The 18281-nt window shown below is 43.3% G+C and overlaps 1 protein-coding gene across 2 annotated transcripts in view; it reads right to left on the minus strand.

Moving 5' to 3' along the window:
• Positions 1 to 17911, minus strand: part of RARB (retinoic acid receptor beta) — a 150935-nt gene extending 133024 nt beyond the window's left edge. The window contains exon 1 of one of the 2 annotated variants that reach the window (XM_079795636.1): positions 17215 to 17911. In XM_079795636.1, the coding sequence (XP_079651762.1) occupies positions 17215 to 17371 (157 nt within the window). In that variant the 5' untranslated portion in view covers positions 17372 to 17911. The remainder of the gene's footprint in view (positions 1 to 17214) is intronic. The other variant, XM_079795637.1, reaches the window with a different exon arrangement.
• Positions 17912 to 18281: the final 370 nt, after the last annotated feature.

Here is an 18281-nt window from a genome sequence, read left to right on the forward strand (position 1 = left end):
CTGAGCAGCGCTCCCCTTGTGGGAGTGCACTGACCACTAGGAGGCAGCTCCTATGTTGAGCATCTGCCCCCGGTGGTCAGTGCGCATCATAGTGACCGGTGGCTCGGCCATTCGATCGATTTGCGTATTAGCCTTTTATCATATAGGATAGAACTTTTCTGGGAAGAGGTTGGCAAAATCTCTGGCAGCAAATTTGAGAATATACAGTCTAAGTCAAAGACACACAGTTACCTCAAGATAAAGACCAAAAGTTAACCTGGAAAACTAAAAATGAAGCTAAGGGGACAGAAATAAAGCCTCTTTCTTTCTTTCTTTCCTTCCTTCCTTCCTTCCTTCCTTCCTTCCTTCCTTCCTTCCCTCCCTCCCTCCTTCCTTCCTTCCTTCCTTCCTTCCTTCCTTCCTTCCTTCCTTCCTTTCTTTCTTTCTTTCTTTCTTTCTTTCTTTCTTTCTTTCTTTCTTTCTTTCTTTCTTTCTTTCTTTCTTTCTTTCTTTCTTTCCAGTCAGAGTAATAAAATAGGAAATTCCCCCAGAAGCCAACACTAGAATTAGAAGTCAATCTCTCTCTCTCTCTCTCTCTCTCTCTCTCTCTCTCTCTCTCTCTCTCTCTCTCTCTCTCCCCTCCCACATCTTCCCTGCTAAGAAACCAACCCCCAGCAGGCAGAATGGCAGCAGCTAAGACCAAGGTTCCAAGGCCTTCGGCAGTGGTCCAAGGGCGTGTGACTACACACTGTGAGGAGGAGCAACTCAGGCCAAATGTGGTCAGCAGTACTGCCGGCTGCTCCAGGCTCTGCTAAGGGGTGGGGGGCTCTGGGCCAACCTCCCTTCCCCCCCTAAGCATATTTGGCACCAAAATGAAACCAGCAATGGAGAATTGTTGCTGCCTGCAGATTTGGAATCCCCGAAAGAGGAGCTGAATTACTCTCTTCCCTGAGGTCCAGGTGTGTAGGAGGAGTGACTACAGCAGAAAGGTAGTAAATAAATATACCTACCAAACCTTCTAGTTGACTAATATGAAGATTTTGTTAGTGCTAGAGTTGAGCAGAACAGATCAGTTCAAAAGTATACACTTGGGGATATTTTTAAAGGTTCTTAAGTTTCTATATGGAATTGTTCAGATTAGAGAAACACTATAACATTGATTTTTTTTCTTTCATAACAGTGGTTTTTCAATATTTCTTGATGCGAGAAGGTGAGAATTTCAAAGTGCTTTACTTTTAGTTCTTATGAAAGAAATTGCTAAGGAAAACTTGAAAATATCAAAGAAATTTTCACCAGTCTCCCAGCTATGAGCAGGCCACAAGGCTTAAGTCTTTTGGGATATTCGTTCCTTCAGGGAACTTTCCTTCTTTCTGCAAATTGAGGCATGTAGTTGGAAGTGTGAACTCTGGAGCCAGCCTGCCTGGGTTCAATCTTAACTCTTCTACTTACTAGCTGTGTGACTTTGGGCAAGTTACTTAATCTCTCTGAGCCTCAATTTCCCCTTATATAAAATGATAGTATATCCCTCTTTAGATCATTGTAAGCATTAAACAATAATGCACTGTAAAGCACTTGACACATGCCTGTCACGTAGCAGTATTAGACAGTTATCATCTTTACTGTATCAAGGGTCATTATTGTGTTGATGAATCTCACTATAGTCACCTTCCCATCTTTCTCCTACCCATCAATCTCATAGCTTGATTTCCTAACCTTCACTTCCATTTCCCTATCAAAATAGTAGTCCCTCCTGTACATGCTAATATGAATAAAGCAAGTTGAGTCATCTTTGCCTCATTATACTCTCAACTGTCTCTTCCCAGCCTCCCGGGCATTAATGTAAAGTATTGCAACGACCACCTCCTCTTGGTTTTCTTAATTCATCCCCACCCCACATGCCTAGAAGCCTCGGAAACAGCTTCTTTAAACAACTCCTTACCATAGAAATTTGTCATTGGAGAGCCTTCCATAGTTGCTGTAAACCCCAAGTGGCAGACCCTTGGATGGACTGAATGGAAGGCTGGGCAGCACGGGGCAGTGACTACCAGCTGACAACATCCAGCTGCTGACAAATATTTATCGAGCACCTGGCAGGTCCAGAGACTGCGCTACATGCTGGGTTAGAGGGACGTTAGAAGACACTGTTCTTGGCCCACGCAAATGGACAACTAAAAATACCAGATGGTAAAATCGGCCCCAACCTGGAAGAAGGTCCTGAAGGGTGCCCAAGGCTGCCCTGACCTGGCATGTTACTTGCACTCACGGAGGCTTCAGCTGTCTCGCCTTCAAACTCCCGGTGCTTAAAAGAGGGCTTGGGACATAGCGTGAACACAATAAATGTGGTTTGAAAAAAACGAAGGAGTGAAAAGAATGAAATCTGCGTAGGAATCCTTCTATGCGGTATCAAAGGAAGGATGACAGTTGCAGCCAATTCAGCGGCATCTGCCAACAGCGCATGTTATATGGAGGTGGGTGACTTGAGGTGTTTTCACTCGCATTACCCTACTTGCTCCCTCGCGATAGAGGTGTGAAGAAGAGCTATCACGATCAGTTTTTAAATCTCCGTTATCGCAGGAGGAAACTGAAGCTTAGAGCAGGTACATGACTTGGCCAAGGTCACACAGTTAGGAAATGGCTTGATCCAAAACTGGCTTCCTGGATCCACACGCAAGATTATTGTGAACAAGAAACAAAGCAAACATTTATAGTCTATTTAAACATTAATCCACACACAAGATTATTGTGGACAAGAAACAAAGCACTCTTAAAACATTAAAAAATGAATAGTCCTATTCATTTTTTAATGTTTTAAGACAAGGTTGGCAAACTTTTTCAGTAAAAGGCCAGATAGTAAGTACTTTAGGCTTTGTAAGCCCTATAGTTGGTCTCTGTCACAGCCACTGACTCAGGTCTGCCATTGTCAGAGGAAAGTGATTATAGATAAGATGCAAACGAACAAGTGTGGCATGTTTGAATAAAAAGTTATTTATAAAAACAGGCTACAAGGCTAGATTTGGCTCAGTTTTCGGACCCCTGCTTTAAGATAAAGGACGTGTTTATTTATTGATTGATTTAGAGAGAGAGAGAGGAAAGAGAGAGAAACATTTATTTGTTATTCCACCCATGTATACCTTCATTGGTTGATTCTTCTTTGTGCCCTGACTGGGGATTGAACCTGAAACCTGGAGTATCTGGATGACACTCCAACCAACTGAGCTACTCAGCCAGGGCTAAGATATTAAAACGTTTTCTTCATATAGTAACTGCACGTGTTACTATAAAATCCATGCTTTTCTTTGCTTCCAGAGTAAAGGCAGAGCATGATAGCCATATGTCAGAGATGTGGGAAATATTTTAAGGATGTTAACGCTATAGTGTACATAATATTTATGTACACCATAAATGTGTAAGATCTGCACCTTCCCTTCAAAACTAACCTCATGCATGCATTTTTATTAGTTAGGGAGGTCAATATGTCTATCACAAGTTCATTTTAAAATTCCTCCCTACATATTCTGTCTGTTGAGATTATTTATCACACCTTGTTCCCTGGCCTAGAGCCAGGCAGAATATGGGGGTTTTAATACCTTTAATCCATTACATGGATTTTTTAGAGCTCCATAAGACAAAATAAAATGCGCTCTCATGGTCATACATGCAATAAACCTGAGATGCCACTTAATATTTCACATCCCATTCTATATTTCAACTGTGATGGTTTCCAGCTTTCAACGTGCAAAATGACACTATTTCAGCCATCTTTTTGCTCCAACCTTTGTTGTTGTTTGGTTAGAGAACGCCTGAGAATTCATAAACAATAAATCTCACCATGACTTGGAGGGCTGATTATTATTGCTCCCCAATATTCTGAGGAAGTGTTGACATATGCCACCCAGTTGGCAATCGGAATTGGTCATGCTTATTTTTATTAGGCCATGCTACCTTGTTCTGAGTGCATTATGAGCGTGGTAGCTGGTCTCTGAAGACGGCCTGCTCAATGAGCCACACTTCTAGGGATCCACATCATTTACCTTTGAATCTGAGCTGCTGCTACTGTGATTTCCTTTTGATCAATAGAATGTGGAGAGGGTAATGGTGTGTTACCCATGAGGCTAGATCATGAGGAGCCTTACAGCTCCCATCTGGGATTCTTTGCAATGCTTATTCTGGGGGAAGCCAACGTAAAGAGCCCAGGGACCACCATGCTGTAAGGAAGCCCACATCACAAGAGGAGGCCGTATGGAGACAGAGCTGCTCAGGCAGCCTCCAGCTGTTCCATCGGTCTCAGCTGAGGAACTACACACGTGAAAGGAGAAGCCATGCTGCACATCCGGCCTAGTCAAGCTCTCAGAGGAGCCCACCCCCAGCACCAGCTCACTGCAGCCATTTGAAAGACCCCAAGTGAGACGGAACCTTGCAAGGTTTAAGCCACTAAGTACTGGGCTGGTCTGCTGTGTAGCAATAGATAACTGAAGCTAATTCTACAGTTAACTGAAGATTATTTATTGCGGAGCCATGAAGAACTTGTGGTCATGGCCCACCTCAACTCTTCCAGAATCTAGTCGATAGTCATTTGGCATCATATGCACTGTGCAAGCTTTACATGCATTCCTGCCAGTTACAAGAGCAATGGAATAATTCCATTTAAAAATAAAAAATTAAGACATTCTGGATTTTTTTTAAAAAAATGTATCATTGCTTGGCTATGAATTCAAAGACTGTAATGATTAGGATATCATGGAATAAGGCTCTTAAAAAATTAAAATATCAACTGTAATCCAATGGTCTCTTTTTCTCAAATTGCTTATAAAACTCATTCATATCCACCTGAGCCCACATGTGAGCACCACCTGCCCATCACTGGCACACACCCTCTTTTATTTTGAGATGCAGCTGTCTCCTTATGGGGTTGTTGTTCTTTATTAGTTCCTCCAGGGGACAGATTGAATCCGCCTCCCCACACTGGACATTGCAATTCAAAATAATAGCAAAAGACCTGCAGGTAATGAGCCATAATACTCACTTGATACCCACTAAGGAGGGTTTAGATCACTTGCTCTCTGCTACCTTTCGGGAAACATCTGTTTCATATGAGCCAGTTAAAAGTGCATACATCTGTAAATAATAAGCCTGGTGTGTGCACATAATTTAATGAATCAGGACATAAAAAGGAATTGAACAGTAGGGGCAAAGCAATTAGAGTAACTGCCCATTTTGTTAAAAAAAAAAAAGTATTGTTTCCAGCTTTCACTTGGAAACCCTTTTATTCTTCTGTGGGTTCTGAGACTCCCAGCCTTCCTCATCCCCCCTCCCCACAGAGAAAATAGGAGTGGACGTTGCATAGTTGGCCGAGGGAAGGAAACCCACATTATGCAAAGCTGGGTGGGGAACTTCCAACTCACTTTCTCCTCCTCAAGAGATCCGCAATGGGTACCCGAACGCCTCCGTGCCTGGGAACGCGCCTCCATCAAGTGGAGAAAGCACAGCGCTTCCTCTCAGGCTGCGGTGAGCTTTGGATGACATAAGCCATCCTGCGCACTTGGCAGGTAATACGCATTTAATATTAGTTATGATGATGATGATCATTTCATGAGGAAATCTATCACCATTTGCAATCAGCTAGGGGGAAAAACACAAAATAAAGTTCCTTTTGCCCTGGCCTGTGTGGCTCGGTTGGTTGGGCATCGTCCTGTGCATGGAAAAGGGTTGCTGGTTAGATACCTGGTCAGGGCCCAGGCCCAGGTTACAGGAGGCAGCCAATCAATGCTCGCTCTCCAATGGATGTTTTTCTCTCTCCCTCTTCCTTCCTCTCTCTCTGAAAATCAGTGGAAAAAAAAATATTTTTAAAGTTCCTCTCGATTTGGTCCTATTTCTATTTACTTGCTTCACACTATTTCTAGGGATGTGGAGAAACAAGAGGTGCGGTGGGGAGGAGGAGCAGCAATGTCTTGGTTAATGGGACGTACCATTAGAAAATCTATACCTAGGCCATCAAAGTAAGTGCCAGAAGCTCAAGGAAATATCCCATTCTTCTGTTTTCAGGGCTGTTTTCCAGCTAGTACATTTACAAGGGCTTGCCATAACAGCCAACTCGAACCTCCCAAGTTTGGACAGCCCCTCAAGTTTGCTTCAGGTATTTCGAGTAATCCCTGAACACACAGATAAATAGAAGCAGACGCCACTTGTGATGTTCTGAACGTCAAGTCTGTTGTCACTGAACTACTCTCAGCATCTTTCTTGAACACCTATTATGTGCCAGGCACTGGGTGACAAAGCAAAGCACATATGTATTAGCAGGAGAAGGCACTTGTGGGAGACAGAGCCTGGGACCTCCTAGAACACAACAGGGAGGCTTCCATAGAACATGGCTTGTTTTGTCCGCCGTCATGACGTTTAAGCTGAAAGTAGCTGAAAAATGTTGGAAGATACTCTGTCCATTTGAAAAACCAAACACAGGACTAGAAATTTGTATGCCACCTCGGTATGACTGCTACAAAGAATATAATTAAGTCCAGCCCACGGGGATTCGGTGAAAATCCTGGTTTAGCTCCGCAAAAGAAGTGTTAGCAAAATAAGGGCTAAGTATGTGCCAGGCCCCAGGAAAAACAGTTCCACCCAGAAGGAAAGCAAGTTAAACAATGACTGAAATCACCACCCCGCAGTTTTCTGTTTACATTCTCCTACAGTCTATTTGCCAGCTACATAAAGAGATCATTAGAGCTCCGCAACAGCAATAGGGAAGAAGAATAAAGGCTAATGAAAGAGGGAAGTAAAGAGAGTGAGCAAATATTTAAAAAATATTAATAGCTGGCGTATATGGAGCTGCATTGTTCCATACAGTAGCCACTAGCCACATGTGGCTCCTGAAAGCTAAGAAAATTAAAAATGAAGTAAAATGAAAGATTTGGTTCCTCAGCTATATTAGCCGCATCTCAAGTGCTCAGTCACCACAGGTGGCAACTACCCTATTGGCCAACGCAGAATTATAGATCATTTCCATCACTGTAGAAAGTTCCATTGGACGGTGCTGAGATCTAGCATAGTAAGTAGTGGTTTGCTTGAACATGTCCGTGACTAAGCCATCGTTAACGGAGTACTGACCAGGTAGGTACAAGTACTCTACTAGAAGTAAAGGACACACTGTGTGAACTCAAAGACTTCCCAGGGTTAGTAAGGGAACCCAACCAATAAAACAAAGCAACACACACACACACACACACACACACACACACACACACACACTCCATCCCCATCATTTTCTCTCTTTTCTGCATTGCCCCCAAACCAGAACATTCGGTGGTCCTTTCTTGGTATTACTAGGGCATAAAAATTGGTTCAGGGAGTCTTCACTCAGCTGACAGATGACAGAGGCAAACAGCGGAAGCTGATGACCCCTCGCTGAATCACTGCACGTGGAGGGTGGAGATACCTTCCTGGGACGTAACCCAGCTCCACAACGGTGTGACGTCACGTCACTCACCTTCTCTGAGCCTCAGTTTCCTCTTCTGTAAAATGGGGATAATCATACTTTCCTTGCAGGATTGTTTGTGAAGATTAATGGATGACAACGTATGTGCAATCACTAGAGTAGAATGCTGTTAAATATTTAACCAGACCAAAAAAAAAACAAAAAAAAAAACAACCCTAGCTAACCAAAATCCCACAGAAGTCCTTCAATTCAGTCTCTCCTGTCAGAAGAAAGTAAGTTCTTTGTTATGGGGCATAGATGCGATGATTGTTATTATGGACTCAAGATGGCAGCACATTCTTCCTCCCTCCCCCATTGAGAGGCAGACTCATTCAATCTGGCCCAGCCCTGTGGCTGCTTAGCAACAGAATATGGTGAAAGGGACTCCGTGCCAGCTCTGGATCCAGCCTTTCAGAGGACTGGGAGCTTCTGCTTCCTCCCTCTGGGAGTGCTCCCTCTCAGACTGTGGGTGCCATGCGGAGAGAAGCAAGGCCTATGCAGCTACTGCCCAGCCCCAGCAGAGCTGACTGCCCACAACATCACTGCCAGCCCTGGGAGCGGCCGTCTGGGCCTTCCCGCCCAGGTTAGCCCTGGATGATGCAGCCTCAGCTGACATCGCGTGGAACAGAAGATCTGCCCAGCTGAGCCCAGTCCATCCCCAGGATCCTGAGACAATGGAGTGTTAGGCCGCTAAGCTCTGGGGAAGTGTGTGACTCAGCAAAATGCCACAGAAACCATCATAAAGACATACACGATTGTTTTAACACCTAATCTAATCAGACCCAACCCCACAAGAACATTACTTAACAAACACGCCACAGACATTTACGGGAGAGGCTTCAAGAAGCACGTTTGGAAGGTAGGCACTTATTCTATTGCTCAGAATACATTTAAAACGCTGCTCTGTAAACTACATTTAGAAATTACCTGGGAGGCCTACCTACACACAGGAAGACGTCAAGCCTGCTCCCTGTGACAAAAATGTGTCACCCACTCGATCCCTCCCCTTATGCACCAGCTGTGGTTCTCTGGTTTTTAATTTTTATCAAAATGAAACTCAGGTCCACAGTTCTGAGGAGATTCTAGTGTTTGGGTCAGAAGGGGGCTGTCTTACAGGGACTTGCGTGCCCAAGGGTGTCCCATACATTGTGAGTCCAGAGAGAGCAGCGACAGCGTCAGATTCATCCTGGCGTCCCCCCACAGAACATACCAGGGAGCCTGGAGCATGGCAGGCACCCAAGAGCCCTTTGTTGAATGGAGCGCTGCGAGATCTAATCCATCAGTGAGTAATAAAAACGTACTGCGCCCCTGACAGCATCCCTGGGCAATGTGTATTGTGACAACTTCGAAGGTGACAACGCTCACTTGTAAAAGTCAATCTATTTGTACTAAATCTGGGGGCTGAGCACTGGCTCAGGACCACAGTGCTATCCCATCCACTCTGTGACAAATGGGAAGGACTGTCGCCTACGTTACGAGCCACAGAGAGAGGCACCATTTCACTGAGGAAAAGGGATACCAGCTACAAAGAAGACTGTTGACTATTCACCAAGACACATAAGCCACAGGTGTCACGGAATCAGAGCAGAAGGTCCGCTCAGTGACGTCCGTACGTGTGTTTTCAGGACAAGCACGGAACCCTCATTTACATGATCTCTAATCTTTCCACCAATCCTGCAAGGTAGACATTATTATTCCCATTTCCTAGCTGTAGACAGCGATCCTGTGTCGAGTCGGACTATTTCCATGAGCTCAGACCAGTGGTCGGCAAACTGCGGCTCGCGAGCCACATGCGGCTCTTTGGGCCCTTGAGTTTTTAGCAAAGGCCAGCTTAGGAGTACCCTAATTAAGTTAATAACAATGTACCTACCTATGTAGTTTAAGTTTAAAAAATTTGGCTCTCAAAAGAAATTTCAATCGTTGCACTGTTGATATTTGGCTCCGTGGACTAATGAGTTTGCCGACCACTGTCTCAGACCATCAGGCAGTGAGGGGGCTACAGGTGGGGAGTTGCAGGGGAGGGTGATGTATGTGAGTGGGAGTGCAGGGGAGAAGCAGTAAAGCTCCCAGAGTGACAGCTTTTCACAGGGCAAGAGAATCATTGGTCCTTCTCTAGAGAGCTCCCGGGAGACAGGCGACAGGGTAGCCTCCGTAAGGGTATTTGCAACTTCTGCCCACTGGAAGCCCAACGTGGGTTTCTGGAAACTCTCGCCCAATGAGCAGAGAGATGCCTTTTCATCAGCATCTTCCAACTTCCTCCGCGAAGCCAAGGCTGGTCTTCCTATCTCGACTTCCTATTGTTTCCTCTGATAAGCAGGGCCCCAGTGAACAATTAAAGCTCTCAATAAATAATCTCCAAGCACATTCATTTGATTGACTGTTATTTGATACAGCAGTTAGTTTCAATGGGGCAGTTAATATTGATCACATAAAGTACTCCACACAAACATGAAAGTGTTCCAGAACTCCATGGATTATTACCCTTTATCTGCCAGTCATCTGGGTTACGTGTAATGGTCACGGAATTTAAAATCAATAATAACAATTAGTGTTCTGTACACCAAAAGGGATGAATCATGGGAAATGGGTTTTCATATAAAATCAAAGGGAAAGCGGGCCTGTGCTTGGAGAATGGCTCTCTGCATTTCCAGGACGCATTTGGCAAAGTGCTTTCAGGCAAGTCTCCCAACCAAGAGCAGCAAGAAAGAAAGAAAGGGACTTGGGAGGAGATGAGGCCATAAAAATGCATGTGAAACCCTTGATGGTCTTAATCCTAAAAGATGAGGTGAGAAAGATAAAAGTGATCAAAATAAGTGCGAACAAACGTAGTGAAATGAATGGGACTGGCAATTTACTTCCACTGAGATTCGGTTCTATTACCTTTCTCAGCTTCCAATTCATGGTGATTTTTTTTTTTTTATAATAAAAAGGGCAACAACAGTATTTTAACTCCTGGGCCCCACCACTGTAATGTCTGCATAATTAAAATGCAAAGCAACAGAGAAATGTTTCATCATTAAACTGTAACCAGCGCACTATGTGAAATCATCCATCCCAAAGACTTGTTTTTCATCAATTATTTGTTATTTATCTGATGTAAATATAAGGAGGACTAATTAAAATGTATGCCTTTTTATACAGCTTCTTGTCATTAAAGCCAATGAAAGCATTCTGAGGCCCATAATGAAATAATTATGTTTGCCTTTAAGAATTCTCTTCAATAACACATGGCAGTACGGAGTTAAATTAAAACATCAGGAACTAAATTTCGCTTGCCTCCATTTCCATTTTAGTTAATTATACCCCCAAGCTTTCCAATAGACCAGACCCTAAAAAATCTTTTGAAGCTGAAATGACCTTCAGATCATCAGCCTTTTTATAATTATGGACTTTGATGACCAAAGGTACTGTAGCCCTGAAAGTTTCAATATTTGTGAGAAGAGGGATTTATTCTATGCCGTCTTCATTTGCTCTGCAAATTAGAGAAAAACTGTAATAAATGTGATCACTATCTCTTCCCAGTTAATTGATGCACTGTTCTTATCTACCACAGTATTTTGAATTCAGCTATGTGTGTTTTTTGTTTTTGACTTGGTAAAACGTTCAGTAAGTAACTGATAAAAACAACAACAACAAACATTTCACTAAATCTGAATCAAATTAGGAGACTAACTACTATTCAATACTAAAACTAAAAAAAAAGAGCAATCTTTTAAGAAAGGAGTCAACTGAGGAGAACGTATGAACTTGAAAAAAATAATAGGACACTTTCATTTGAATTTCTTCTCCAAACTTCCAATGGGATATACTTGCAAAAAAAAATAAAATAAAAAAATCTGAGTTTGAGCGAAAAGGAAGAGGGAAAGAGGGGAGGGGAATTTGCTCGGTGGTTTCTGGGCTGGTGGCTAATGCACTGGCTTGAACAATGCTGTCATATGATGCGGATGGGGGTGGGGACCTGGTACTTAGAAAAGTAAATAGGAGTCCCAGGGATTAACTCCCTGACAATGTGAATTCCCTCCCATTTTGCTCTGTAGGGAGACTTGGCATGATTCATGGGGGATACTATTTGGTGACTGCTGGATAGACTGTGTCACGAGGCACCAGAAGGGAACGGTTGACAGCCAGCAAGCAAATACCTATGATATGACAACTGCCATTATAATCTTAAGTCTGTTTGTATTAAAATCACTCCTTGCCCCCTCCCCCCCCACCCAAGTTCTTCTATGTTCTGTTTAGAGCAATCTCGTTTTTGGGAATGAGAGACCCTGTCACCCACGATCACCCCTGTTAAAATGAGCTTTCTTCTCCCCATCAGAGCTGGTTCACTTCAGCAGCCGCTGCGGGAGGCCTGGAGGCCTCTGGGACCCCCCGTGCCCTGACCAGAGGAAATGCTTGGCCAGGCTCAGTCACGTCCCTGACGTCAGTTCCTGTTATCCTCGCCTTATCATGCTGCGGACCGAGGGTCTTATCTTACCGACTGGCCCCCTTTCAGCTCCCCACCCTGCAAGGCCAGAGAAAAATCAAGTCAGCAGTTCCACTGCCTGTTTGAATTCCCATCTAAGAAGCTCTGAAGGCTCAGGATAAATAACATAATAACTGCAGACTCACCCTCTACTGCTTCCTAGGTACAGAGAGCTTTTGCAACTTAAAAAAAAATTTTCATTTGAAAGGATTTAGGGGGATGGGATGGGACAGGAATCATGCTTCTTGATGATGAAGTAAAGAAGCTGGTTAGGAAGAGGAGATTTCAGGGCAGCATATTGACTGATGAGGTTGTGTTATTAGACCTTACAGACGGGGCAGGTTATCTCATCTCCTATTTAACAAGAGGTACTTAGGCCAAGACACTTACAGACAGACTACTGATAAATCTGAAACCCGAGTTAACTCTGCGCTCCTCTCTCCATCACCCCCAGTTCCAACTTTTTAAGACGAAGCTGGAGAAGAACTGATACAGATTGGTTCATAGTAATGCAATTTAATAATTCTACCCCTTTCCTGACTACACACACACACACACACACACACGTGCTGGAGTCAGAACCACGATCACAATGCTTAAATGCATTTTGCAAGGGATGTCTTCTATTCACACAAAAGGAATTGCCACAAAAGGAATGCACGTTCCCAAGAATGACCCTGAAGCACGAGGAGATCTTCAGTAATAATGGAAAAATTAAGCTGTGAACACTCTGGTTACACTGACCATAGAATCCAAACAAAGACTTTGTGTGCCACTCCTGGGTTCAAGGGGCAGCCTAGGAAATGTCCCAATATCGAAACAGCTGGCATATTTCAATGATTTATGTGGGAATTGTGGCCGTATATTTGAAGGTGGGTTATTCCAGAGAATCGGAGATATATGATTGCCATAACTGCCCTATAATCTGAAAGGCAAGATTCCACATTAATATCTCTTGGAAAGGTTTTTAGCCAAGATTTTTTCTGATTAACCTACATCAAAACTCCCATTTCCGAAATGGCCTATTTAATTGATAGTTAACTGGATTTATATTAGAACATTTAAAGTATAAAAATGTCATTTAAGGATAAATTTATTGGCAGTTACATGTAACTCAAACTCTATAGAAGATTCTTCATAAGAGGCTCTAAAATGAACACTGCACGTATAGTTTTTAATAAGTCCTGTGCGACCTGAAAAAAGTTTTCTATTTTGCATCTTGGTTTTACATCTCCATCTGCCTCCCAGAGAGTTACTTTCCAAGTAAACATTTCAAGTGTTTAAAAAATGATTTTGCTTTTAAAGATGATAAATTCCTTGAGAGCAGAATTTATCATCTTCATCATCTATTTCCCTTCTGAAATCCTTTATTGATGCGTGTGGAATAGATAAAGAATAAAACGGCAAGGTTTTCTTTTCAGCCAACTCAGGGGCTTACCATGTTGAAAGGAAATGATAAACATCTGATATCCAGAACTTTCTTTTACTTTTATGCTGTAAAGAAAAGTTCATGACAATAGTGACTGGTTATATATGGACGAAGCCAGGCTTTCAGAAACGAGAAGAAAACTTCTGATTCAGGTCAGCTAACCTATCAGAAATTGCCATTCTGATCATTTATCTACTAAGAGGGAAAAAAAAAAAAAAGGCCCATTCCAATGCAAAGACTCTGCATTTGGGCTGGAACATCAAATGCTCACTAGAGCTTCTAAATCAGTTCCATAGGCGAAGCTGAAGCAGACAGATGCCTACCGCTCCTACTGTTTTGTTTTACTTTTGGAACCTACGCTTTTCTGGTGATGAAGTTTAAACTCACGCACTTTTTCTCCTAAGTTGCCCATCAATAGCTCCCTACCCAAAGCACCAAGGTATCTGGATACAGGCAACACTTATTTTAGTAAATCTCTTTTTTCCTTCAGGGAAGAAAAGTCTGTGAATCTTCCACTTGTTTTCAACCGACCCTGTCCTGCACCCTCTGAGGTTTAAAGCAAAAATCCCCTTTTCTTCTCTTTCTTTCTGGTGGTATTAGTTACCACCGTCATGTGGCCGAGAAGCAGAAAATTATGTCCTACTTTAGAAAAACAATTGAGCCTTTTCACCGAAATATTTATTCAAAACCCCAATCAATTCATACGGTGGCTGTCAGTCTTTATTTAGTCTCTCTTTCAGAGGGTATCTTTGATTTTGCCACTTTGACCCCAATTTATATCTCAGTAGGGGAGGATTTAGATACTGTTTAATACTTAAAATTCAGGTCCCAGGTTTCTGAGAAGGGGACTTTTTTCGTTCCTTAGTCGCACATAACCACAGCTGTTTTTTTTAAAAACAACAACCACAGATTATTCTTTCTCATTAATGGGCAAAAGACTATTTCAAAAAGAATTTTTCCCCCTATTTTTCTTTTGATGTGTTGAGTAGGGAAAAGACAGGGAAGGGGGCCAAAAAATTGTCACACTCATTTCACTGAAAGCAACTATATTTAGACCACAAATATTAGGATTTATTCTATGCCCACTGAGCAATTAATGCTGGAAACATCTGGAGCAGCCTAAAACCCAAGATAATCCGAGAGGCATCTGAACAGAAACTTAAGAGACCCCATACCTTCCAGGGGCAGTCTTAACATCGTATTATTTATACCACATTCCCTTAGTAGCCCACTAATCCTGACTTCGCATTTTTATAACTAGCAATTTAGAGGCCCTACTCCAACAGCAGCTGGTTGACATATCATTTTTCTGCCTTGAAAATTAAAAATTAAGAAAAGGAAAATAATATTCTAACACCTTTCAAGAAAAGCTTCTGGTGTGTTTTGCATCCAAAGGGTTTACTCTTAAGTACTACACACAACACACACACACACACACACACACACACACACACACACACACCATTAAAAAATCAGTAGGATCTCAAAACAGAAGGGAGTTTTGGTTGGAATTTAGTACTATTTTTTTCCATCTTGCCCACTGTTTCCTCTGCCTTAAGAGCACAAACAGATCTGCTTCTCGTCAAAACAGTCATTAAGTAAAATGGAAAAGGTTGTGGCTTTTATGTCTTACTTATACAAACGTAGCCCTAATATGCTTTTATTTCAAAAGCCCTCGCTAGCCAGTTATGCCACTCTGAACCAAACACCCCTGACAGACATTTGTTAGAATTTTTATTTATGCTTAAAAACGGAATCCCTTGAACAGCTACACTGACCAGTCTGAAAAGAGGTTTATGGGGGAGAAAGCAGCTTTGAATGCTGCATAAGCAGTATTTACATTTTATTCATTTAACCTAAAGTTAGGGTGTGGGATTCCAACCCTCGTGAAATTGACCACAGTAAGCTCTAATTGCCCTGCTTACAAAAAATAAGACACTGGAATTTCTGAAATCCCTTTGTCAAATGCCTTTATTTACTTTGCCTAATGCAAGTTTCTTTGATTAGCTGAACTTTGCTGTTATCAACACTTCTTGCTTATCGACCGGCCCTAGGCGAATGACACATTTACCACTCCTCTTCCCAGATAAGAAAAATCCCTTGTTTAACTTGTTCAAGAACAAACAAAGCTTTTCCCCCTACTCCTACAACTTAATGGGCATGTTTGGAGGGTTAATTACAAAAGGGAGAATGTCTGCTTGTAAAAGCTCTATTAGGTCTAATAGCTTTATGCCAGGGTCTTCAGCATTTTCCCCCCTTTCTTAAAAAAAAAATGTTTCATTAGAACTTTCTCCTGCAAGAAGTTTGAGAGCCCCCCCCCCCCTCAGTTCCCTGACACCCCAGGTGAGATTGTGCACCCTGTTTTAATTGCTGGAGAGGACAGGTCTAAAAGATCTGTGAGAGGCTTGGAAAATGACTCTGTAACGCTAAGTTTCTCTGCCTTCTCTGGAAAGAAACTAGGAAGCAGGAAAGAAAAGGCATTTGGGAAGCAGCTGAAGATTAAGTCGCCTTCTGAAAATGATATTGTTTTTGCCCCGGTTAAGGCTCGACGAAATATTAAGTCAGACAGCCAGACTGTTGGCATCAAATGGTTATTGATTTTTCAGCTACAAACCTGTTGATTTCCTGGCCCAAGAAGCAAGTCTTTCTCCTTAAGAGAAGTTTCAGAGAGGGCAATTTAAATCTTGTCACTGTCCCCTCTCCTTTTTCTCCTCTCTCTTTAGATAAGCCACCATGTTATTAGGAAAACTCAATTTCTCCCAGTTAAACTTTGACCTCTCTGAAAACAAAGATTTAAAATGTCATTTTCAGGCTAATGCTCCAATGAATTGTCAAATAAAGTACTAAAAACATTTTGATAGATAGCTCAGCCATTTGTCTAAATCACTGTCAGGGCTAAGATGCATCCTGCAGGCTCCCACTACAGCCACCGAAGGTGGGATTTTCTGGGACTTCTGGTCATTTCTCAAGCCAGCAGCCAGGCTACTGTTGACCAGATGCGTGCCTCGGCACCGTGTCAGCATCAGATAACCAAATAGTCAATATTTTCTTAAAAAAGCTGGGCTACCTCGCTTATATTTCCTTCCCTATAACCGATGTCCAGGTTCCTGACTGAATTGCAAGATATGGAAAATAATGGATGGCTCAGCCCAAGGGGTGTTCATTGCCAGTAGTTTTCTAGCAAAACAGCAACTTCTTAGAGCAACAAAGTGACTCGGAAAGGTGGCAGCGGGGTCAATGCTAAGAAATATTGCTTTTCCTTCGCAAGGAAAACACTGGGGGCTGCAGCTTTAACTGGTGGTTTATGAACTTCAGGAGCCGCAAGCCATCTTAATCAGGCTAAGTTCCTTGCAAGGAAGATGTCATATTTTAATTACTTTGGACTGTTGAAACACATGGGAAAGGGTGGGGGGGGGGGATATACACAACCCATAGCTAACCCAAAGAACAGCAAAGTTAAATTCCCCTCTGCATACATCTTAGTTAAAAACTGCACAATGTGTCAAATCGCCTTATTTGAAGAATGTTTCAAAGTCCTGTGGTCACCCTCTACTTTTACCCCCCTCCATGCAGATTTAAAAAAACAACAAAACTGTTTTCAAGAGACTGTAAGGGTGGTAAGGAGAGGAGCGGGGAGTCGGGAGGGGTTGTTTGGGAAGAAAACATCTTACAGGAAAAATTCAGCAGAGGGGATCAATATGCACACGCCAGCATATCACACCCTTTCAGCATTAAATCATTAAACCCTTTGTCTTGCTACCAGTGCAGTTTGTTTCCAATGTCTTTATTGCATGCAAGAGAGACAATTCATTCTCTTTTTTTTTTTCTTTCTTTTTTTTTGCTTGGTAGAAGAAGGGAAAAAAATAAACCTACATTGAGCAGTGTGCCGATGTTGCCATTCGGTTTGGGTCAATCCACTGAAGCATGCTTTGAGAGCTTTCTCCTGGAGCATGCAGGAAGACGGGCTCGCAGTGTAGAAATCCAGGATTTGCCCAGGACTCACTGACAGAACATCCATACAGTCAAACATGATCTCCCCTGCACCGAATGTCTGCAAAAGTGCTTATCCTCTAGGTGTGGAGGCAAATGGCATAGAAAAGTCCACCCAACTCCATCAAACTCTGCCCCTTTTTTGGCACGTAGGCTGTTGGTCTTTTTCCCAGCCCCGAATCATGAATTATGACAGACAAGCCAGCTAAAAGCCTGTAATTGATCCAAATGATCATTTACCATTTTCCAGGCTTGCTCGGCCAATCCAGCCGGGGCGGGGGGGTTCCCAGCAAGATCCCAAGTTCTCCTTCCAAGCCAATGCCGGCAAAAAGCCTTCCGAATGCGGTCCGGATCCTACCCCGACGGTGCCCAGGCAAGCCCTGCCCGGCTCGCTCGCGTCCTCGGCATCCCAGTCCTCAAACGGCGCGCATGGGGGAATTCTGGTCCCCCCTTTGGCAAAGAATAGACCCTCCTGCCTCTGAACAGCTCACTTCCTACTACTTCTGTCACACAGAATGAAAGATTGAATTGCCTAATATATGCGAGTGAACTTTCGGTGAACCCTTCCCGGGCTGCTAACCTTCAAATGACCCAACGAGTCTGACATCACCAACTCCCAGGATTCTCACAGAGCTCAGAAACTCCCAGCAGCCCTGCAAACGCCGACAGCCAGAGAGACAGGCAGCGAGCGAGCGAGCGAGCGCGCAAGCCGGCTCTTTCTTTCCCATTTCTCACCTTAAAAACAATGCAAGAAGTGCTTTTAAAACGAGCCGGGGAGGAGCCAGGGCGCCGCTCCCGGCTCACGCTGAGCGCCAACTTCTCTCCCTTTTCGCCTTTTTCTTTGCAGCCGCTTCGCTTGCAAGCGCCTGTCTCTCCCCCCCTCCCCCCTTACCCTCTCGCCTCCCGCCCCCCCTCTCGCCCCCCAGCCCACCCTTTAAATTCCTCCGTGC

This window comes from Cnephaeus nilssonii (genome assembly GCF_951640355.1).
Source record: "Cnephaeus nilssonii genome assembly, chromosome: 17".
Taxonomy (NCBI): Eukaryota; Metazoa; Chordata; class Mammalia; order Chiroptera; family Vespertilionidae; genus Cnephaeus; species Cnephaeus nilssonii.